Here is a 24,965-nt window from a genome sequence, read left to right on the forward strand (position 1 = left end):
AAATTTTGCAAACTAAAAACAGCTGAGCCAGACTGTGAAGTAAGTTAATGTTAAAATATGAGATGAGATTTACAGAGTAGAGGAAACAAAGATCCTGAACAGTCTATATTCCCTTCTAAGGATTAATTTAGGGAAAAAAAGGAAGGCTATTAAAAGGGGTGATGATATGATTATGAGTTCATTAAAACATAACAGTCTAAATAAATGGTATACACATTGCAAAGAAAGAAAACTGACCCTATTTGCAGGTGATACAATTGTGTACATAGAAAACTCATGAATTAATAAGTACAACAAAATTGCAGGATACAAGATCGATACACAAAAACAAATTGCATTTCTATATGCTAACAATGAACAGACGGAATTTGAAATTTGAAAAAACACAATACTATTTATAACTGCTCCAAAGGTAATACAACATTTAGGCATAAGCCTAATAAAAACATATATAGCATCCTGAAAGTTACAAAATGCTGATAAAATAATTTTAAAAAACCAAATAAATGAAGAAACATACCATGTTCACAGATTAAAAGACTCAACAGAAAGATTATCAAGGTCAATTTCCAAATTGATTTATAGGTATAATATAATACCTACTAAAACTCCAGGAAAGAATTTTGTTTATAAAAAAATTAACTCAAAATAGATCATAAACTTAATTTTAAAATGTAAAACTATAAAATATTTAGAAAAAAGCAGAGAAAATCTTCGAGTCTTGGGACTAGGAAGAGTTCTTAGACTTCACACCAATAGCATGATTTGTAAAATAAAAAATTTCTAAATTGGAGCATATAAGGATGAAAAAATTTTGTTTTGCAAAAGTCCCTGTAAAAAGGATGAAAAGACAGGTTCCAGACTAGGAGAAAGTATCTGCAAACAACATATGTGACACAGCGCAATTATTTAGAATATATAAGGAGCTCTCAAAAGTCAACAGTATAAAACAAAACAATCAAAATAAAATGGGCAAAAGGGTAACACATTTTACTGAAGAGTATATGCAGATGGCAAATACGAGCATAAAAATATGTTCAACAAAATTAGCCATTAGAGGAATGCAAATTAAAACCACAATGAAATATCACTACTGTCAAAGAAAAACCTGTCAAAGCTGGAAGCACACTAGGTAAAAGTGGAGATCAATTTGTACAGAGGTCACCAGGCATTTTAAAGGAAGAATGAAGGAATGCAGGGCTGGTGAGCAGAGACTCAGTAAAGTCAGGGAACTGGAAAAATTACAAAAATTGGAAGGGGGGTTGCTCCATGTTAAACCCATTTGAGTTTGTTACTGGTGCTTCTAGAAAGCAGGCTCCTACCCTCCCACAGAGACTGAATCATAAAGCAGGCCCTCAGCAAGCACTGAATTTACTGGCTTCTTTACTTTGGATTCTCCACCCTTCAGAACTGTGAGAAATAAATTTCTGTTGTTTATAAGACACCGAGTTTATGGTAATTTTATAGTAGTTTGAATAGACTAACAGAGTATCAATGTCAATTTCCAGTATGTGATTCTATACTATAATACGCAAGCTGTTACCTTTGGGGAAAACTAGGTGATAGACATAAGGAATCTCTATTATTTCTCACAACTGCATGTGAATTTATAATTATCTCAAAATAGGATTTTTGTTTAATTCACTCTAGGTGCAGTGTAAGGATAGATAGATGGTAACGAGGGTGGAATATATAAGACCTACTGGGTCACTGGCTATGTCTGGGTGTTTGCTGGGGGGGAAGTTGTAAAGAACAGGATGACCACCAGGTTTCTTTGTGGGACTTCACTAATCAAAAGAGAAAAGAGGGAGTAGATGATTGGAAGAGAGAGATGATGCATTCAAGTTTGATCTTGCTGAGTTTGTTTTCCTTGTAATCAACCAAACAGAGTACATAAAATGAGAAGAGTAAAGATAAGAATCCCTAAGCAAGGGAGATATATACAGTGCTCTTCTAGAATTTGTATGCCTACTTTTCATAGAGCATTTCAATGCATGAAAGAAGACTAAAATATCAGTATCATCTGAATATCAGAACAAGGGGATTTTTGAATTCAGAGGGAAGAGTAAACACAGACAGACATATAGCAAATAATGACATTTCAGTCAATGATGGATCACATACACACAGTGGTTCCAGAAGATTATAATGGACTGTTGTGAATGGAATTGTGTTCTTGATTTCACTCTCAGCTTGGATGTTACTGATGCGGAGAAATGCTACTAACTTTTGTACATTGATTTTGTATCCCGAAACTTTGCTGAAGTTGTTCACAGAGACAGGAGCATTTGGGCAGAGACTATGGGGTTTTCTAGGTATGGAATCATATAGTCTTCAAAGAGAAGTAGTTTAATTTCCTCTCTTTCTATTTAGATCCCTTTTATTTCTTTCTCTTGTCTGATTGCCGTGGTCACTGTGGAAAGCAGTCTGGAGACTTCTCAAAGAACTTCAAACAGAACTACCATTCAACCCAGCAATCTCATTACTGGTTACATACCCAAAGGAATAGAAACTGTTCTACCATAGAGACACTTGCACATGTATGTTCATCACAGCACTATTCATAACATCAAAGACATGAAACCAACCTAGATGCCCATCAACAGTGGACTAGATAAAGAAAATGTAGCACATATGTAGTATGGAATATTGTGCAGCCAATAAAAGAAACAAAAAAAAAACAAATCATGTCCTTTGCAGCCACATGGATGCAGCTGGAGACCATTATCCTAAGTGAATTAACATAGAAACAGAAAAACAAATACCACATGTTCTCCCTGCAAAGTGGGAGCTAAACATTGAGCACATACAAACACGAAGAAGGAAACAGTGGACACCGGGGCTTGCTTGAGGGTGGAGGGTAGAAGGAGGGGACTATTGAGTATTATGCTGATTACCTGCATGACAAAATTATCTGTACACCAGACCCCTAAAGCACACAACTTACCCATGTAACAAACCTGCACATGGACCCCTTGAACCTAAAATAAAAGTTGGAAAGGAAAAAACAAAAAGATTATAAGGGAGTTGAAAAATTCCTGTCACCTAGTAATGCAAAGCCATTGTAATGTCCTTGCCTAATGCATTACTCAGGTGTTTGTGAGGATGCTGGTGTGCTGCCAGTCCTGCAAAAATATAGCACATACAATTATGTACAGTACATAACACTTGATCATGATAATAAACAACGATGTTACTGGTTTATATATTTACTATACTTTTAATCATTATTTTTGAGTGTACTCTTTCTACTTACAAAAGAAAGCTAACTGTTAAACAGCCTGAAGCAGGCTCTTTCAAGAGGTATTCAAGAAGGCGGCATTGGTATGATAGGAGATGAAAGTTCCACGGGTGTTACTGTCTCTGCAGACAGAATGAAGAACATTCAGTAGGAAAAGATGTGGATACGGAAAATAGTAATACTGATAATCCTGCCCCTGTGTAGGTCTGTGCTAATGTAATTGTGTCCTAGTTTTTAACAAAACATTTAAAAAGTTTTTAAAAAGTACAAAAATACTCAGTACTTTGGGAGGCCGAGGCAGGCGGATCACGAGGTCAAGATGGAGATTGTTCTGGCTAACACGGTGAAACCCCATCTCTACTGAAAATACAAAAAATTAAGCTGGGTGTGGTGGCGGGTGCCTGAGTCCCAGCTACTTGGGAGGCTGAGGCAGGAGAATGGCCTGAACCTGGGAGGTGGAGCTTGCAGCGATCTGAGATCAAGCCACTGCATTCCAGCCTGGGTGACAATCTGTCTCAAAAAAAAAAAAAAAAAAAAAAGGTACAAAAATAGAAAAAAAACCTTGCAGAATAAGAATATAAAGAAAATATTTTTGTACAGCTGTATAACGTGTTGTGTTTTAAGCTAAGTGTTATTACAAAAGAGTCAAAAAGTTACAAATTGAAGTTTTTAAAGTAAAAAAAGTTATAGTAAGTTAAGGTTAATTTAATATTGAAGGAACAATACGATTTTAAAAATAAATTTAGCATAGTCTAAATATAGTGTTTATAAAGTCTACGGAAGTGTACAGTAATGTCCTATACCTTCACATTCATTCACCACTTACTCACTGACTCACCCAGAGAAACTTCCAGTTCCGTAAGCTCCATTCATAGTAAGTGCCAAATAAAGGTGTACCGTTCTTAAAAATCTTTTATACTATATTTTTACTGCAACTTTTCTGTGTATAGATATGTTTAGAGATTCAAATACTTGCTACTGTGTTAAAAATTGCTTTCTTATTCAGTACAGTAACATGATGTACAGGTTTGTAGTCTAAGAGCAAGAGGCTGTACCATATAGCATAGGTGTGTAGTAGGCTATACCACCTAAGTTTGTGTAAGTACACTCTATGATATTCAGACAGTGATGAAATCTCCTAAAGACAAATTTCTCAGAACATATCCCTGTCATTAAGCAACACATAACTATGCAAAAGTATCTAAGGGAATTCCAAATACGGGCTGGATAAAATGAATTGCATTAGCATTATGCATTACAATAAGAAAGAACCAATATTGAGTTCACTCCATGTGCTATTTCACTGGTGTTCAGAAGTATGATCCTGTTTCATCTTCACAACAGGCCTGAAAAGTTAAATTTCATTATCTACAATTTCTAATCATAGAAGGTAAGTAATTTGCCAAATGAAACAAAGCCAGTAAGTAATTTCTTAAGCAAGATTTTGAATTTAGATGTGTTTAAGTTCTCAGCCCACATTCTTTCCACTATATCAAGAAGCTTGTTGAAGATGGGGGAGGGCAGATCCCAATACCTTCTTAAAAACTGTACATATTATGTTCTTGCTTCTTTGGGGCTTTTGTGAAGTTAAACTCCTACTTTTCCATTTGTAAGTATTCAGTTTCCTACACAGTTTTAAAGGCTCTATTTAGGTTCCTCGCCTCATCTTTACAGGAAAGCATGCCATTATTGGCATTGATTAAATATTCATGGCTCTCCACCCTCTGGATTCCATACCCAGCACCTGTCATAGTGCCACCTTACTGTCTGGACTAAGGAGGAGTTGGTTTTCTTATATTAATTGGTAGTAAGCTCCTCATTTCCATTTTCCAGGTAACATGCTTGTGTGTTTGTTTTCAGGTATGCAGGCTACATAGATTGGTTAACAAGCATCTTTCACTTAAACAAATAGATAAAGAGCAGGTGTCTTCAGTTCCATGTCCTCAAACTTACACGGTGCATTAGCTCTGACTTCATTACTAAACACAGTATTCCTTAAATCTCTATTTTGTAAACAAACAAAAAATTACCTTTGTATAGCTACAGAAAGTCCTGTACATGATAAGGATATTTTAAATTCTCTGGTTATTTTCTATACTCATTTTTTAGTTTATGTATTTTCTTTGACATATCCCATTTCAAATTTTCAAGGTTGACACTCATGCCTATGATCTCTAGGGCTTAAAAGTCAATTTCTGTACAGTACAACACACAGTCCACTTATTTTACAAACCAAGGGCAGTCAAACCAAGCCATGAAAAACAATTTTTAGGTAGAAATTAGGCTACTATTCTTAATCAATATAGATGAAGCCTCACTATTGCCAAAGATCTTAATTACTATGATGATGATGATTCAGTAATCTAGATTTAATTTTCAAAGGAATTTCAAAAGGAAACTCTCCACTTCTCATCCCACAACTATCCAAATGCAGACTCAAGCCTAAGTATTAAATCTCATATAAACAATAAAAAGGTGGGTGGCAGCGAAGGGGTTTGAGGCTGTTTATGTGATGTGAGTCTCTGTTGGATCAGTTAATTTTGATACTTCACCTTCCTAAAGCATCCAACCCTTAGGAGCAGATTTAACTTCTCGCCATCCACGCCATCTAGTGGCTGTATATGTTATGTTTGGTTTTAAGGATGATTCGTAATGACTCGGGGGCGGGGTACGCGAAAAACAAAACGGTTGGTCGCGACAATTTTCCTGTGTCTCTCCACCTCAGTTACCCCTCATGCGAACATCTTTAACTACTTTAACTATTTTAAATATGCGCAGTGATGCGCAGAGAGGATGAAGGGGACGCAAACTTTCAGAGACGCACGCCCCTTGACGATGACATTTAGAAAAGGGCTCCACATCCCTCTGTTATTCTAAAGGACGGGAAAAGGAGTTGTGTCAAGACCTCCACCGAGGAGACTCTCTGATTTTTTGGCAAGTTGGACAGATGGCATATTAATCCCTGCAACGTTTAACAATCTGGTTTGGAAAATAAATAAAAAGAGAAAGAGGAAATGCACTTAAAAATTCCGCGTCGGGGCTTTGCAGGTCTTGCCTTCCAGTCGCCCCCAGAAGACAACCAATTCCTGCGCATTCCGCTCCGCTCACTCTCCTTCCCAGCTTCTCTCGCTCTCTTTCCCCCCATTTTCCCACGCTCGCCTTGAACCGGGACTCGGGAGGCAGAAGCAAGGCACAGGTCCCCTTTCTCCTCTCCTCCACCAAACCACCGCAGCCCAGCGCGTGAAGCTTCCCTTTGTTCATCCGAGGCTCGCTTTCCTCCCCGGCAGATCCACCTGGATGCTCTCCCTCGGTGACATTTTGCGCCGGGGCTGGTGGGTGGCTGGGGTGGAGCGAGAGGAGTCCGAGGGGGCGGGGGCGGAGAAAGGTCAAGCCGAGGGAAAGGCAGGAGACGCCTTTCCTAACCTGCGTGGCGGGGCGTGCGCGCGGTTATTTATTTATTTTCTCCTTATTTATTGATTGCACTAGCAGAGCAGCGCGGGGAGCCCGGGGAGATGCAGGACCACCCACTGGCGGGGAAGCAGCTAGCAGCCCTCCCGCGCCCCCGCGCTGCCGAGCGCCTTCTGCCTCCGCGCTCGGACCAGAGCCCGTGCCGGCCCCGGCCCCGGCCCCGCCGCTCCGCCGCCGCCGCCCGCCCGGCCGCCCCGCAGCCCCGCCGCCCCGCCGCCCCGCACCGCGCTGGCCAGGTCCCCGCGACAGTGGCCCCGCAGTAAGTTGGCAGGAGCGAGTCCCCTCCGTTCTCGCCTCCCCCGCACCTTTTGAACTTGTTGCTGCTGCTCTGCTCGCCTGCGCCTGGCTTTTGGAAGGTGAAAAGGAGGAGGGAGGAACGGAGGGATGGGGGAAGGGGGAGAAGAGCTCGCTTGAGCTTTATTTATGCTCCCTCGGCGCATCGGATTCGGCTGCTCGCGAGCTGCTTTCTCTCCTCTTCCCTTTCCGGGTGCACGGCGAGGAGAAAGTCTCTATGCAACTCAGCCCCGGCGCGCGCTTGGCCAGGTATGTACTGCGGGCGCGGCGCGTTCTGCGCGGAAGCAGATGCTGCTGCCGCCACGGCGGCGGCGGCTGCCAGCTCCTGGGCTCTGTAACTGTCACACTGCACCTGAGCTGAACTTGAAAAGAGAGTGAAGGGGCGACTGGGCGAACGCTTTTGGCAGACACAGAGGGTGTTTGTAGACGTGGGGGAGGAGGATCTGTATTAACGCCCCCCACCGTACCCACTGCACATCACCTCCATCTCTGCAAATACAGCCCGAGGAGTAGAGGCAGCAGCAGCTGGACCCCCAAAGAGAGACGTGGGGCAGCGGCTGTGACCGTATCTCCTGAGCTACAACAACAGGTCGCCTTGTTGAGACTCCTTTGGCGGGAAGGGCTACTTGGAAAGGAAGGTTTGAAAGAGTGAGAAGGGTAGGTGGAAGGATTCCCTAATTCGTCGAAATAATTCTATTGGGTGACTCTCGTTCGTCTTCTCTATCCTACACTCCACATACTGACCCCATATTATCCAGACTGTGCCAGGGGAGAAATCAAAGACACCTGTTTGAAGAAACGACTGCACCTGTGTGCTTATTTGTGCCAGAGGGTGGCCTGGCCCACCTGCTGGAAGCGGTTTGGCTAGGTTCTGTTGGGGGCGATTGTTAAGACGTTGTATTTTGTTGTCATTACTCCAAACACCTGTCTTGGAGGGAAACTTGCCCTTCTGAGAACTGTGACTTTACCAGAAGCCCTATCTCGGAATAAGAGTGACACCTCTGGACCACGTTTCTCACTAGTACTTTGCTTGACTGGAGGAAGTGGGTGAGTTGTGGCTGCTTCGGTTGACCCATTGTAGACGCCTCGTCACCCTTCTTCCTTCCACTTCAAGGAGCCATGGCGGCGGGGGTAGCAGCGTGGCTGCCTTTTGCAAGGGCAGCGGCCATCGGGTGGATGCCTGTGGCCTCGGGGCCTATGCCGGCTCCCCCGAGGCAGGAGAGGAAAAGGACCCAAGATGCTCTCATTGTGCTGAATGTGAGTGGAACCCGCTTCCAGACGTGGCAGGACACCCTGGAACGTTACCCAGACACTCTACTGGGCAGTTCTGAGAGGGACTTTTTCTACCACCCAGAGACTCAGCAGTATTTCTTTGACCGTGACCCAGACATCTTCCGCCACATCCTGAATTTCTATCGCACTGGGAAGCTCCACTATCCTCGCCACGAGTGCATCTCTGCTTACGATGAAGAACTGGCCTTCTTTGGCCTCATCCCGGAAATCATCGGCGACTGCTGTTACGAGGAGTACAAGGATCGCAGGCGGGAGAACGCCGAGCGCCTACAGGACGACGCGGATACCGACACCACTGGAGAGAGCGCCTTGCCCACCATGACTGCAAGGCAGAGGGTCTGGCGGGCCTTCGAGAACCCCCACACCAGCACGATGGCCCTGGTGTTCTACTATGTCACGGGGTTTTTCATTGCCGTCTCTGTCATCGCGAATGTGGTGGAAACAGTGCCCTGCGGATCAAGCCCAGGTCACATTAAAGAACTGCCCTGTGGAGAGCGGTATGCGGTGGCCTTCTTCTGCTTGGACACGGCCTGCGTCATGATCTTCACAGTTGAGTATTTGCTTCGCCTGGCTGCAGCGCCTAGTCGTTACCGTTTTGTGCGTAGTGTCATGAGTATCATCGACGTGGTGGCCATCCTGCCTTATTACATTGGGCTGGTGATGACAGACAATGAGGACGTGAGCGGAGCCTTTGTCACGCTCCGAGTCTTCCGGGTGTTCAGGATCTTTAAGTTTTCCCGCCACTCTCAAGGCCTGCGCATCCTGGGGTACACACTGAAGAGTTGTGCCTCAGAATTGGGCTTCTTGCTTTTCTCGCTCACCATGGCTATCATCATCTTCGCTACAGTTATGTTCTATGCAGAGAAGGGGTCTTCGGCCAGCAAGTTTACCAGCATCCCTGCAGCATTCTGGTATACCATCGTCACCATGACAACACTAGGGTAGGTGCCATAATGAGAAATGGGATGGAGGTTGGGTATGGGTGAGGCGATTGTGGACCCATTAAGATTACATGATAATTCCGGGGAAATCATTTGGTTTCTTTCCTGAGTTTAGGAAAGCATTATCTAAATGGTTTGGCAAAACTCTTTTGATCTGTGAAATGGGTATAATACACAGGTTGAAGTGTTAAGGCATTGCTGGCAAATGTTGAGCATTGATGCCTGAAAGTGGTAAAGATACAAAGAAATTTTAGAATTCCTGAATATATGAAATAGTAACAATATTTATATTAATATATAAAAATATGACAATGAAAAACAAAATCTATGCACTAATAAAGACACAAATATATACAATGTATATTGAAATTTCTAGAAAATGGTTCAATGCATTTAAATGAAAAGTTTCCAGGTATACTTGAACTATTATTTTCATATGAATAGATACTTATGGTGTGCATTTTTCCTCTAAGAACCATAATTCTTATTTTACATCGTAAAACATAGATTGTAGATGTAATTATCAAAGTATTTTATAATATATATGCACATATTCATATGTATGCACTTTAATTATGGTTGATAGGTTATTCAGTGTTTTAGAATATCAGAGCTGAAACTGATCAACTCTACAATATGCAGTGGAATTAAATTTGCAACATATTTCAAACTCTAGGTTCATAGTTTCAAAAAAAGAAGCAAAAGACTGTCATCCACACATTTTTTTTTTTAGAATCTACAGATCCCATCAGGCAATGGGCCCACACCCATTAAATACACATAGAAGATAGAGCAGTATCTGGTAAGATGGATGGTCACCAAGGCTGGCTGTATTATAAAATTTGGGGTCCTAATTTCCTTTTAGAATTTTTTTGTGCATTCTTTTTGGGGGGTATAATGAAGTTCTGTAACCAAAGGGACACATTTCTGAATTCACGTTTTTAATAGACTTTTAGGGCTAGAATTAAGTTTTTTTAGGTAGTAGAAAAAAGGAAAGGAGGCAAATGATTAAGAATGTTAGTCAAACTGCAGAAAAGTGGCAACATTTTAAGTATTAGAGAATCTAATAAAATAAAATGGTTAGATCCTTTTACTTTTATGAGTTCTTAGATAAGCTAGGGAGTGATGTTAGTGCCTTTTCTTCAGCTTTATGCTACTATTCTTGCATAGGTAATCAGTTCAGTGAGGATTTGGTAATGGCTGTAAGAAAAAAAGTTATTCCCAAGGCTACTCTTTAAGCTTTGTGTTTCTGGATAATTTAATTGGCTTCTTTAAATGACATTGTGGTTAAAGTCGACTTAATTTTATTAGACATATTGTGTTGTACAGAATTTCTCATGTTATATGGCCAACTAATGGAATATTTTATATATGAAGAATTTTAGGCTAGGTTAAACAATAAATTGTGGTAAAGAAAAATACAATAATTTATGATTTTTATTTAGTCTCGTATTTTTTTTAAAGACCTACTGGTACATTTAAAAAAATGAATTAGTGAAAATCCATGTTCTACTTCTTGTATTGCCTTTTATTCTTGTTTGTAAATTTGTGACAGTTTATAAGGATAAGGATGATGCAGAATGCCTTCACAGTGTAGGTGCTTATTCTTTATCAAAGAGGTTTGTTTTTGTTGTCTTGTCATTTTCTAGCAGGATATCCTTATTAGGCACAAATGGGTAGTACAAATCACTATCATGACATCAAATTAGAAGCACAACTGAATAAAAAAGAAGATTTGGTTTTAATAGGAAGGGAAAACTATTAAAATGAAATACACTTTAAACATTTCTTATATAGGGCTGTGTGTCTTGAGGTATCAGAGAGTCATTTTAATGCTATATAGTGTCTATATGATTGAATATAGGTATAAAAAGAATGTTGATGAGAATTGTAATTTCGTGTAGCTAATAGTTCTGTAATAGACTTGAGAAGTTAGCATTGTTTTAAAACTTGTTTCTGGGAATGACTTTCCAATTTTTATTTTATTTTGAAGCTTATTTTTGTTTTTAGGAAAAAAAAATGAGGCAACATTAAACATTAGTGACAATTTTTTATTATGTAAATAAAATACTTAAAAGCACCTATTTTTGAAAATATTTAAGAAATTGAATTATAATGGCAGAGTAAAATCTATGCAGTGGATTTAGTTCACATGTTCCATAGGTAAGTAAGTGGATTAGAAGCATTGAATACACACACTTTCTTAGAACTTGGAAGCTAAGTGGAAGTTACTTTAAAGACTTAGCTTCACTGAAGTTGAACATTTTAATTTTCAGGAAATTAAGCTAATTAATGATCCTGGTTGAATAGAGCAGTCATACTTTTAAGATGTGGAGACGTCGATGTAATCAAAATGAGAACATATATGGACACTTGACAAATCATATGCTTTATAACAGAATTTCATAGGAAAATGTTTTTAATTTCTCATCAAAATATATTTATTATGTATTGTACCCTGAAGAAATAGATTCTTATAAGCACTGCCATTTTGGTGCCAACTTTGTGACTCAACAGTTATTTAATAATTCAAAATATTCAATAAAAGCCATTGCCTAACTTTATTGTTTAGGCTGTAGTTCTATACTTAGAGGATGAAGTGTAAGGTGTAAACTTTCTGGGAAATCATAGTTGGAGCCAATATCCAACTATGTCTGAATGATTATCAAGAGCTTTCCATTGTGGCTATTAATTTTAATGGAGCTAAATGTTCATCAATTAATGATAATAAAAGTGAAAATATGATTATAAACAGAGGTTATCGAAAGTTCCAGCTCATATGAACATTATCTACATGAGAATAAATAATCAAGAGCTTTGTCATTCAGGACTGGCAGAATCATCTGTGGCTTCTAGACTATTTTAGACAATATTCAGTTGGTTTTATGATCTGAAGAACTGAGTGTATCTGTCTTAGAACCAAGGTGTATTTGTATAACCATTTTTTTTGCTCCTTGAAATATCAAGTATATCGTTAGACTGTAAGTTGACTATGCTTACTATATAAGTCATTAGTTAATCTATCAGAAAAATGAACGCTTTAAAAATAGTTTTCAGGCTACTTCATTTCCTACTAGAATAGGAAACATAGAAAGCACAGTTAAAAAAAAAATGAAAAAATAATGTCAGAATTTTTTTTAAGTTTTAGATTGAGTAATCAGGTGGATCTGTTCCTCCATTTCATACGTTCTTTCTGAGCATATTTCACAGGTCCCTGAATCACCCTTTTATCCACCCACCTCCCCTTTCCATAATGTAAACTCTAGTTACTGCCATTAACTGCCTTAGTAGAAAAAGAATCTAGAATTCCTCTTTTGTCCTAAAGTCGTTTGGAAAATAACATCCAGTTGTTATTTTTCATTTAGATGGTAGTACTCAAATCCTACTAAACTTAGGAAATTTCTAAGTGTTCACCAATAATCAAAAATATTTTGTAAAAATGTACTAAACAGTGTCAAGCCTCAGTTTACCATTGCACCTCATACACATGATCTGGAAATTAGAGGTGGTACCAGGTGGCACATTAAATAATTGAAGGGTTATTATTATGTTAAGTAATATAAATGTTTGCATTCTTGGTCTTGATTATTACCCATTTAGACAATTTCTTTAAAAGAAGGGATCATATTACTCATAAAACTTAAGAATTTCAGAAGTGTCATTTTGTGATCCTTATTACTTTAATTTTAAAACAAAATTGTTTTCATCAAAGTTTTCAATATGGGAAAGTTGCTACATGGCATTTCTGTAAAGTTTGTGTTTAGAGAGAAATTTTATTATTTTAACGATATAAATTATATTCTGATTTCAGAACAAATTGGGAAAGTAAAAATTTAATATATATCATATATTTATCTAAAACAAATACGGTGGTGTTACATCTTTGCTGCCAGAAAACTTAGCGTAATTGCCATATTTCAATTTTTGTGTGTTTGGTGAATTACTATTTTAAGGAACAACAAAAAAGTAGAAAAGTTTTCACTTAAATTTTCATAGCAATGTGTCAGGGAAGTTCCTTTTTTAGAATGGCATACTTTGAAATACTTTATCATATGCATATATATGATCATATCTATGATATACGATAACATTATAATTATATATTATTAAAGAGAAGGATAAACTTTTAAATACTACTCTCCTGATGCCTGTCACTATTCTGATTATATAGCTTTGGGTAATGTTGGGAGTATATCTTGCAGAATCATTTATGTAGAGACTTAAAGTTTTTACTGAAATGGGTGAAATTATCTTCCCTTGTGCCAACATCTATACATAAATATTGCTAATGCATTAATATAAAACTCTTTAAAAGGTTGGAAGTACCAAAATTTGTTTTTCTGGTGAAGAGCCATAGTATGAGTAACATCTATTTTTATTTTGACATACTATGACATATTTGTGTAAAGTTCTTTATAGAATATGTTAGTTGATGGAAGTTGAAAATGAACTTTTAAAGAAATGTAGAGAAATGTGTTATGTATTCCTCTTTTAGCATTACAAGTAACCAAATCTTACATGTCTTCATTTTGTTTTAGCCATCACTTGAATTAGAGACAATATTTGATGCGGAATTTTAAAATATGTATGTTAATCCAGCCTCTAGTACTTTAGCATTTACTCGGTTGCCAGACAGAGGTATTTCACAAAAGGGCTAATATGTGTTGTTTCAACATAGTCCCCTAGAGAAAATGCTATTGTCTAATTTTCAGTGGGTCTGTTATGCTATTCTTTTTTATTTTTAATTTTCCTTTAGACTACTGAAAAACCATCTTATTTTATTTTTATATTTACATCACTTACTTCTGAACATTCCTCTCAATTATACTCGTATTTGAAAGTGAGCCACTAAAGTTCAAATTTCTTATTACCTGATCTCTACATCCCTGGTAGAAGAAAAGTGACCTGTAATTTATTTAAAATTTATAATTTTGTACATTTAAGAATTGTGTGGCTTGTCCATAGTTACATAATTAGATAGCAGCAATATATTTTGAAATTTCACTTTTATACTCATTTTCTTCTGAAGACCCTAAAACATTATCTAGAAATGTGTTACAATAATTATCTGGGGACTGCTGCTGATTATACAGGGATAAGAGAAGGAATACATTTATTATTTATTCCATTAGTGTGGTACATTTCTCTCTTAGTTCTATTGATGTGACTCACTCCACATTCCTCAATATCACTGCTGGCTCTGCATTTATTCATACAGCACTGGGGTTTATCATGATGGTTCCCATCTGATATAATACAAACTTGTATTCTCATCCAGTGAACTTTCAGGCCGTTTGGGGGCAAACTACTCAACGGTGAATCTTTTGCCTGGCCTGATGGAAAACAAAGGAATTCAGTTATTTTGCCCTAATTTCCTAAAAGAGTTGGCCTATGAGTCATTAAAAATGTACAATTTAACTTCTCTTTCATTGAAAGAACACAAATGGTAAAAAGTACATTCACTGAAAAGGAAGTATATTTTTTCCTTTAAAGTTGTGATAATGAATTCATTCCGTTTCCTCCCTTCTACTCTCCATATGTTTTATATTGTTTTCTGAGCAGGGATACACACATACATGTATGTATGTATTTATGTACATATGTATGTATAAGCATTGCTCTCCCACTAGCTTCTGCAGCTAGATTTGATGATGTGGGATAGCATCTGATATTGAAACAAACAAACAAACAAACAAACAAACAAACAAAACCCAGGGTGAAACACCATTTCTGTGCATATTTGCACTGCTCTTTGAATGTTTTGCCCTTTAGTTTTCTCCTTTGAGAGGCAGCCTTTACATTGACCTTCTCCATGAAGGCTTTTCAGCCCCTAAGCAAGCCTACGTCATCTATAGTTGGAATTGTGCTTGATATTAGTAAGTCCCATCTTTATATATAATTTATGGTTTTACCTCTTGACTTTCTAACTAAATTGAAAGGCTTTTGAGGTTTGAGCGTATACCTTCTGGGGAGGTATTACCTAGTTCGGTGCTCAAATGTAGGAAAATATCTATGTTAGTGTGTTGCTGATCATGGTGTGAGATGGCACCTGTACGCCATGGAGAGCCCGTTAGCCATGGAGCAGTGCCATCTCAACATTAGCAATAATCTGCTACTCTAAGCCAAATTATTTTGCTTTGTTCAATATTAAAAGTATTTACATTTGTTATTTGAACATTTTATCCTCTCATCTACTAAATCTACCCTTTTAATTTTTCTCTTTTTGACTGGGAATGGCTGTGAGACCTCAACTTTTTCATCCATAACTAACTACTCTGCAAAGGTTAGAATTAATGGCTGCCAACTGCCATTTTCTCTATCAGTTTGATTTCTGATAAAGTCCAGGTAAATTGCAGATGCCTCTGGGAGGCGTATGGAGATGCTTCATGATATAAGTGAATGAACATAGAAATACCGCCTTCCCTTGAAAGCCTATTTCCTTATTTAAATATGAGTAGCTTAAAAAGCCCATGGGTCAACAGATACTTCGATGACACTTCATCACTAGAAAGGTGTTCTCTCTTACCCAGTAACACAAGCTGGAACTTATTTTTCATCATTTATGCATAAAATAGAATTGTTTAAAATAGGGACATATTGGCTGTAAATGGCATAGGAGATGGATGCAATTTCTGTCTGGAAAAGTTCAATGTAATCACCATCAGGAAGAAGTTAACATTCTAAGGAATTAAAAATCAGATTACAAAATGTAAAGATAAATGTAGGTATATATTCTAGCATAATGCAATCCACTTTGCCTTGGGAATTTTGACAAGTCTGTTATGTAATGATCTAAATCATAAAAAGTGTGGGGGGAGTAGGGAATGAGTTACTAGAGGTTAATAATGAGAAAAAATAACATTGAAAGAGTAGGATGACAGTTGAGATAATGTCAAATAGAATGGGAAGATTTTGTTCTAAAAGTAAAAGGTCTTGTCTTTTTTGCTTTTATGTGGACATAATTCTTCCATCTTCTTCATTTTCTTTACTTTTAACAATATCAGTAATAGTGCTCTCGGAAACCCAAAATAATACCAGTAACATACACTCTCAGGGAATCAAACTGTGGCTCACAGAGTTCAATTCAACATAACAGACCTTTGTTGATCACTTGCTACCTGTCATTGACCACAGCAGTAACCAAAAGGTCAACTTTCTCAACTTAAGAATGATTTAAAACTAAAATAATGGAAGAGTGATAAATAAAAAAGTAAATGTATTATATAATGCCACGTAGAGATGAGTGCTATGAACAAAATACATCTGGGTAACAAGCCTGCTATTTTGCATAGGGGACAAACAAGACTTTTGCAAGGGGTTGGAATTTAAGCCAATGGCTGTTTGAAGCGATAAAAATGACTTTCTGACTATCTGGATGAAGAGAGTTAGAGGAAGACAGAAAAGGAGTACAAAGACTTCAAGGTGGGATGAAGTTTCATCAGTTCCATCTAATGTCCCTGTAATAGAAGCAAAGGGAGTAAGGGGCTTAGTAGCAAATGGAATCTGTAAAGTAGTTAGGACTAGACTGTGTAGAATGTGATAGACCATAATCAAGACTTCTGATTTCATTTAAGATGAAAAGGGGAGCCATTAGAGAGTTGTGAGCATGGTAGGGATAGGATATGATTTCTGTATTAAAAGGAGCACATGCTCTAAAACAATTAAAAACATTTTTAAATTGTCAAATTAAAGTTAACTTATTAACCATGAATAAATTTTCGTCCTTCATTAGTTTGTCATGTTTAACTTAGCTTAAAATTTATATCTAATTATTCGAGAGATTTTCTAAAGAATGAGTATTTTCTAATACATAATTTAATTGTTACTAACAACACAAATCTAGTTCAAATGAAAACTGAATTCCATATTTTAGCTGAAAAGACAAGGCTAGTGCTCAATGGATATGGAATTATTTGGGAACTGATACAGATAATTATTTCTTTTGAATATAGATTTGCATACTTACAATTGTCAATTCTAATATTAGTGTTCAAGAATATTACATACATTTTGAATTCTATTTAAAGGAGTTTTATTCCTTTTTTGTCACTTTGCAGTAGATACATATATATCTTCTCTGGGTGTTTTGTTAGTTTTATAAGCCTGAAAGATAAAATGGCTTACATGTCTTAAAATCTGTGAAAATTGCCATAGGGTATGTATTTTTCAACATGAATTAAATTGAGACCATGTTTATAGCAGATATGTAATGAAAACTTGCAGAAGCAAAGCTTTGATAACAATCACTGTGCTGAAGAATAAACTATAACCATGAATGGATAATTGGAAATACTTGGGTTTGGAGAAACAAAAATTAGATTAACATCATAAAAATGCAAAAAAAAGGCTATGCTTTCCAGATAAATTGTGAAAGTAGTTTTTGAATTTAGAGGAATTCAGTGTGGCATCTCACTTTGGCATGCTGTTTCCATGAAGACATTTGCCCTCTAGGTAATTCTGCATCTTACCCAGTTCTTTCCAGAGGCCTATTTCCTGATAAGGAAGCTAGGATTCATGGGGGCTCTCACACATGTACGCGCGCACACACACACACACACACACACACACACACACACACACACACACACAAAACCCCCAACCATTTGCTGGTTTCCTTTCATCATGCTGTAGAAATTAAGGCTGTCTAACCCTATACCATCTTAGTGTACTTTGGAAAAATGAAATTCTTCTCCATATTGTTTTAGATACCACATTCAAACTTATGAGAATATGTCTAGATTGTACCAAATTAGCTGTTTTTGTATTCTTCTTAAATTATATCAACCTACTAATGCACATTAGGCACAATATTGAATCAGAAAGGAATGTGCCCTGCAGACTCTTCCTAATGTTTGATTTTTTGCTTTAGTCTCAAACTATTAGAGTCATGGAATTTTGACTTGCTAGGCTTGTTAGAAATCATTTTGTAGAAACTTCTCATTTTATACTTGAAGAAACTAAGGTAGAGAGTAGTCATGAAATTTATATAAAATTATAGGGTCTAGTTAGTTGAAGAATCTAAGTTAGATTTCTGGAAGATCATTTGAAGTCCAGTGTTCTTTACAGCACAATACACTGGAGGGTTCCCCCATTATATTTCTTTCTCTACTTTATGCCTGTCCCCACCATTAAACAATATATTAAAAACATAACAGAGCAGCATCACCAAGCAGTGTATGTGCAGGTCTAAAAGTTTCCCCATGTTATCATTAAAAATCTGATGATGACTTTGTATTTTATTTGTAATTTTTAATCTAATGAGAGACTGAATTAGTAACAAAGATAAACAAATTCATGTAATACATAACAGGAAATTAAGAATATTGTTCCACTGGTATTACTTTTACTGTGACATTTTTGAGCTGAGAAATAAAGTGTAGCAGTTGTAACTTGCATTTTATTCAACTCAATGATTTGTCATTAGATTCCTTTTATTTTTTCAACCTGAAAATATTTACTCTGGTAGTAACACTGTTATTTATATTTTCACAATGCAGAATATTTTATTATCTTCAGTTGTTTGTTTAAATTCAAGGCTGAACATATCGTAGTCAATAATACGGAAAACATCAAACCTGAAAATATCTCACAAGACTAGTTTACTTATTCTTGTGAAATTAGGTATGAGAATTGATGTTGATAGACAATTGGTTTTCAGATACTTTATTGTATCTAAATATACAATTAACAGTCTTTTTGTTCATATTGTCTATTTTATTAGAACATTACTATAGTTAGAAAAAATGCACTAATTTCAAAACATCTCATAGACATTCACAAGAGGATACATCACTGTGAAATAGGATATAAGAATAGATGTCAAAAAGAAATTACTTCCATTTCAGTAAATTCTTAATTATGGAAATTCAAATGAATATTTTTCTAATCTTTTATAGATTGCCTTGCATTTTTTTAATGTTTGCAATAAAGGGAAGTTGTTTTGAAAAACATAATTAACTTAGAAGTATACATGTTGAGCTGTTTTCTGCTATTACTTTTTTAATATAGAATTTCTGCTTTTGGATTTAAAATTGTATTAATTAGGTGTAAAATCTCAGAGGATAGCACAATAAATATCTTATTACAAAGAAAAAAGAATGTAGTTTAGAAAATGGCTCGTGACTCTTCCTTATGGAAATAGGACACTTTATTCACTTTATTCAGGGTTGGCATGGTCCTAGAGTAGTGATAAGTAAAGTGCCTATCAATTTTGCAGAGAACTTTATTATTTTTATGGAAAGAGTCCAAATACAGTCATAGTTATCTGAGTGAAAGGTAAGTTTTTTTATTTTAAAAATATTAAAGGGAGGATTTTTTTCAATCAAGTAGCAAATGTTGGCAATATATTCTGAAATACACTATATTAAGCAAAAACTATGAATAAGAAATCACTTTATAGACTGCTCACATTCCTTTTAGTTTTGTTTCCTTTTTATTTTCCACACTAATTAACAATTTTTGGATCTGAACATATTGTTTTAATATTACTAAAATATGTGTGAATCTATAATGTGTGCTCAAATATGCATTTTGGGAAGCACACACATATACATCAATACAAAAATGTACAGATGTGTAAATATTATATACTGATGCATATGTTGATATATAGCTATATGCCCAGTCTTATTTTTCTGGAAAGACATAACCTATTGATGATAATATTTTTGAGAAGATCTGGGGATGTGGGAGATAGGAAAAGCCATTTTAAATTTCAATTTGCACAAGAACATTACAAATAGGTGCTATATGAGGGATTGCTATTATATTATTACTATTGACTATATAACAGTATTAAATATACTACATATTTGCCTTGCATTAGGATAAGTCTCTAGTGTATCACACCAGTAGACAATTAGGCAGGAAATAATTACTGAAGAGTTGTTGATTGATGACACACCATTAATCAAAAGGAATTTCCTATTTAGAAACTGGAATTTTGAGTCACCGTACAAAACATATTTTTAGGTTAGAAATTCAACATTTAATGACTTTGGGTTACCAAATTGTAAAAATCTTATGATCCTGACAGACTTGTTTTGAAATTATATACTTAGTCATTCCTGCATTACTTTTTTACTCTGTGCATTTTCAAGGAGGAGTTGGAACAGTTTACTGTCAAATAAACAGAGATGATTAAGCAAGCATCAAGTATTAAAGGTGACGGAAAATGATAGAGAATAAAAATTACATTAAATAAAACATTGCTGAGCATAAAATCAGCTTTGAAATTCCTGGCAGACAAAGAAAAGCAGGAAGTGTAGTATTACATGTTTCATAGCTATTTAAGAAAAGAAAGTATCTTACTTCATGAAGAGTTTTTTAGAGAATACTACCTAATAGAAATTTGGGGCAAAATCATTATAAGCAGGTTATTTAATAACATAATGAAATGTGTCTGCACCAGTAGTTTCACAAAATATTTAGAAATATTTTTGATTTGCCTATACCATATACAAATTTTTATAAAGCAAAGTGATAATATTGTATACATATAAAGGTGTTTTCATAAGAAATATACATAATTATCAAAATACATAACTCTCAGATGATTGTGAGATTCATATATAGAGTTTAGTAAATCTAGAGTAATGTTTTTTTTTTTTTTTTTTTTTTTGAGACGGAGTCTCGCTCTGTCGCCCAGGCTGGAGTGCAGTGGCCGGATCTCAGCTCACTGCAAGCTCCGCCTCCCGGGTTCACGCCATTCTCCTGCCTCAGCCTCCCGAGTAGCTGGGACTACAGGCGCCCACAACCGCGCCGGGCTAATTTTTTTGTATTTTTAGTAGAGACGGGGTTTCACCGTGGTCTCGATCTCCTGACCTTGTGATCCGCCCGCCTCGGCCTCCCAAAGTGCTGGGATTACAGGCGTGAGCCACCGCGCCCGGCCAGTAATGTTTCTTAATATGTACTGAGGATCACCAGGATTAGGATTACCTGGAATACTTATTAAAAATGAATATTCTGGGAGTTCACCTAAAACAATTTAAATAGTCTTTGGAGGTGGGAACCATGATGTCAGCATTTTCAATTCTCACATCAAATATAAGAACCACTGAAGAATGCCCTCTCAGCCTATTTCTAACATCATCCTGTTTTGACTTGAGCTGGAAGTTTGAGTGTCAGTAAAAACAAACCATTTAAGGCTGGATATGGTGGCTCACACCTAAAATCCCACCACTTTAAGAGGTGGGTGGATCACTTGAGATTGGGCATTCAAGACCAGCCTCGCCAGCATAGTGAAATCCTGTCTCTACTGAAAATACACAAGCATGGTGGAGTGCACCTGTAATCCCAGATACTTGGGAGACTGAAGTAGGAGAATCACTTGAACCTGGGAGGCAGAGGTTGCACTGAGCCGAGATTGCACCCTTGCACTCCAACCTGGGTGACAGAGTGAAACTCTGTCCCAACAACAACAAAGCATTTAAAACTATAGTAGCTAAAGTGCTTGTTTTCAGTTTTGTTTATTAGATATTATAGATAGAAAATCAGAAGTCTTGACTAAAGATAAAAAACCAATGCTTTACTGCAAAAGCCTTATCTTATCATGTGCTAAGGTATAAGGTTTCAGAGATAACAACCATTAGTTGGTGTTTAGGAGACCAACTGGACTCAGGAAAATACGGTTGCTTCCTTTTGGGAATTTAGGATTGTGAACTTTTAAAGCTACTGATTTTCTAACATTGTCAAGGATAGATAGGCTGAGCTTTCCTTAGTGGAGGCACAAGATAATGGACCAATTGCTCATAATAAAAGTAAAGAAAATGAAATGAGATAAAAGCCTCTGAACATAGGAGGAGCTTATGAAAAATAAGGCAACACAAAGTATGAAGACACTCTAAATCTCATGAAACTAGAATATTCTTTGGGTATGTTTTTTCTCCTTTTACTTTCTTTTATATACACAGAAGTTGATTTGAAAGGATTTACTTTCCAAAGAAGATAATTTTTAATCACATGTAAGGGATTTCAAATGTGCAGGACCTAAAGATAGAAAACAAATTACTGGTGGATTCTTAGATTATAATTGAGCTTAAGGGACATTTTATGTAAAAATCCACTGAATGGCTGATTTGATGTTGAGATGTTTAATTGGCTTTTCATGGATGTTAGCTTGTCCAAAATGATTTCATGTTCTTTCTTGATAGATATATGAAATATACAATAAACTTTTTCTCATGAGGTCCAGGTATAATGAGAACTGTCTTACAAAAGGCTGACTGAAGATTAATATGGCCAGAAATTGAAATTCACTTCCTGTATTGGAGGATGCTGTCTAATTAGTTGTGGTTACAGGATTTTTGAACATCAGGTTTGGTAAAAAGATGAAACCTATAGTCAAACGTTACGATATGATCATAGAAGCCCTGATAAACATAACTTCATGCAAACCTAAATGTCACTTAGTTAAGATCAGGAGGCCTGATGTGACAGGTTTGAAATCTTCACTTGAAATGAGGTTAGTTAGATGATACAGGTTTATCCCAAGTCAGATAAATAGAGAAGAGTCTTATAAACCGCTTGTAAGGCCTCTCTTCCTTAAAAGAGTATATATGAAGGAAGAGAGGAAGGCAGGGGTGGGAGGGCAGAGAGAGAGAGAGAAAGAGAGAGAGAGAGAGACACTAGGAGAAAGAAGGGTAAAGAGAGAGAAAGTAAGTGGGGGTAAGGAGATGATTTGATTCTTACAATGGGACAAAGAATCCTATTCTGTAGCAGGCACCATCCCTTGTATGTAAGCTGTGTTATGTTTTCATGCTGTCCGCTGACTGCCCCCCTTGTTTGCCACATTTCAATCCTCATTGGCAAGAGAGCTAAATAAAAATAAGCAAAATACTCAATGGAACTATCATAAAATTAAGGCCACTCCACTAAAAATTTGTTTAAACAGCCAGGGCTAACCAAAAAAATCAAGTGAACACCTTTAGTTAAAATAAAAAGGAACCAAGAACAAACAACAATAGAAAATGGCCTGAGAAGCAAGTCTGAGTTTTGAAATACGAAGTATTTCTGGGAGGATATCAGAGAAAATTAAAGAAAAATCTATGTACTTAATCTCATGTCCCTTATCAGGATCCCAGTAAGAGTTACCTTACACTTCTACCAAAGATTTGAGCCTTGAGTCACAAAATAAACATGTCCTCCTACTGTCCTGCAGAAATGATCAGTGGGCTTGCCAAGAACAGCAGCTATTCTTTAGCGTCTTCACCTTAGGCCAGACATAAACGTCAGCCCAGTACCACACACACCATGCTTGGAAGCATCGTCCTGCATTTTTAATTTGGAATATTAAAAACAAACTGGCTTCCAGCTTTTCATCCAACATCTATTTTGATTGGATCTCTGATTCTTGTTCACCTTTATTTTAGTTGGTTTAGAGGAAACTGTTTCACTGAAGCAATACACATACAATTTAATTTTGAAGCTCACATTGTACTTTTGCTTATTTGTAGTATCCCTAGGCACCAAATAAGAAAATTAATAGTTCATAATTTTATAATGCTCTATCTGGGGCCTTGTCATGTTTTAAGGTGCCTCAATATACGTGCTGACAAAGTTCTCTCTTCAAAGAACTTCACACTTTAGTTAAAATCTCCCCCACAGATTTTTTAACAATGCCTAGAACATTGCTTTGCCAATCATAGATGCTGAATAAAGATTTTTTTAAATCTTTACTGTGGACCTTTACTTTGAAGGTCCATTCAATTTTAGAAATTTGTATCACTCATAACCCTTTCTAGCCACTTCTTCAACCACATATCCTCTGACATACAACTACCTACATACAGAAATAAAATTCCCATAGAAGCAAAGTCTTCAGGTCAATATACGTTAAAATAATTATGCTTGAAATGAACTTAGAATTTTGAGACCTTTTTGATATGCTGATTCATTCCTCTGCAAAACTCTTTTCCAAATACTTCTTTATGCTCTTTTACCGTTGAAAGAAATCCCCTAAATTTCTGTGCTATTTTTCTCATCTCTATGCTGTTGGCTCATAGCTATACATATCTGTCCTAGACCACTCTTATGAATTTCAAACAATAATTCCCAGCTTTATGCTATCAGGAAATATTATACCCTTGACTTTTCTGGACAATCAGCAGAAGCAATAGCTATATGGAGAATATTTCCAAATCTAATGGAAAATTATTAAACACAGAATATTGTCTAGTAGGCATATTACTCAATATCCTGTACATTAAAAGCTACACATATATGGGAAAAAATATATATAATATATATGCTTTGTATATATATGCATATATATATTTTATATATATATGCTTTTTTTCTTGTCTGCCAACTATATTAAAATTTGGATGCTTCCTGATGTGGCTAACGAGAAGAATTCTCAGGCATACACCGGGTCACCAGTAATGGCTGCCATGACCAATTACTGCTGTTATCCATAGGTTAGGGATAGAAGAAAATTTTCTTACCTGACATAAGCAAAATCTCAGGGGCAGAAAATGAAGAGTGTATTCTTGGCACAGTAAATAGATTTTTTTGGCACTCAAATATCTTTTGAATATTGACTGAACAAAAATGTGAAATCAGTTGTCGCTTTTTGAATCTTAATAAATTCTGCTATGAATGGATTTGAAATTAATCATTGTAGCACAAATAATCCATTTATAAATTATATTTGCTCTAGTATTTGTATTTTTATCTATATGATTTTCCCATCATAAGTGCTCCATAAATACTGGTGAAATAAATGAAAT

The 24,965-nt window shown here is 36.5% G+C and overlaps 1 protein-coding gene across 1 annotated transcript in view; it reads left to right on the top strand.

Annotated features, from left to right (window-relative positions):
* The first annotated feature begins 7,475 nt into the window (after nucleotides 1–7,475).
* The window catches only part of KCND2 (potassium voltage-gated channel subfamily D member 2), a 483,795-nt gene continuing 466,305 nt past the window's right edge, over nucleotides 7,476–24,965 (top strand). Inside the window, exon 1 of the mRNA XM_005550606.5 lies at nucleotides 7,476–9,237. Within this exon, the coding sequence (XP_005550663.1) occupies nucleotides 8,123–9,237 (1,115 nt within the window). The 5' untranslated portion in view covers nucleotides 7,476–8,122. The remainder of the gene's footprint in view (nucleotides 9,238–24,965) is intronic.

This window comes from Macaca fascicularis, chromosome 3 (genome assembly GCF_037993035.2).
Source record: "Macaca fascicularis isolate 582-1 chromosome 3, T2T-MFA8v1.1".
NCBI lineage: Eukaryota > Metazoa > Chordata > Mammalia > Primates > Cercopithecidae > Macaca > Macaca fascicularis.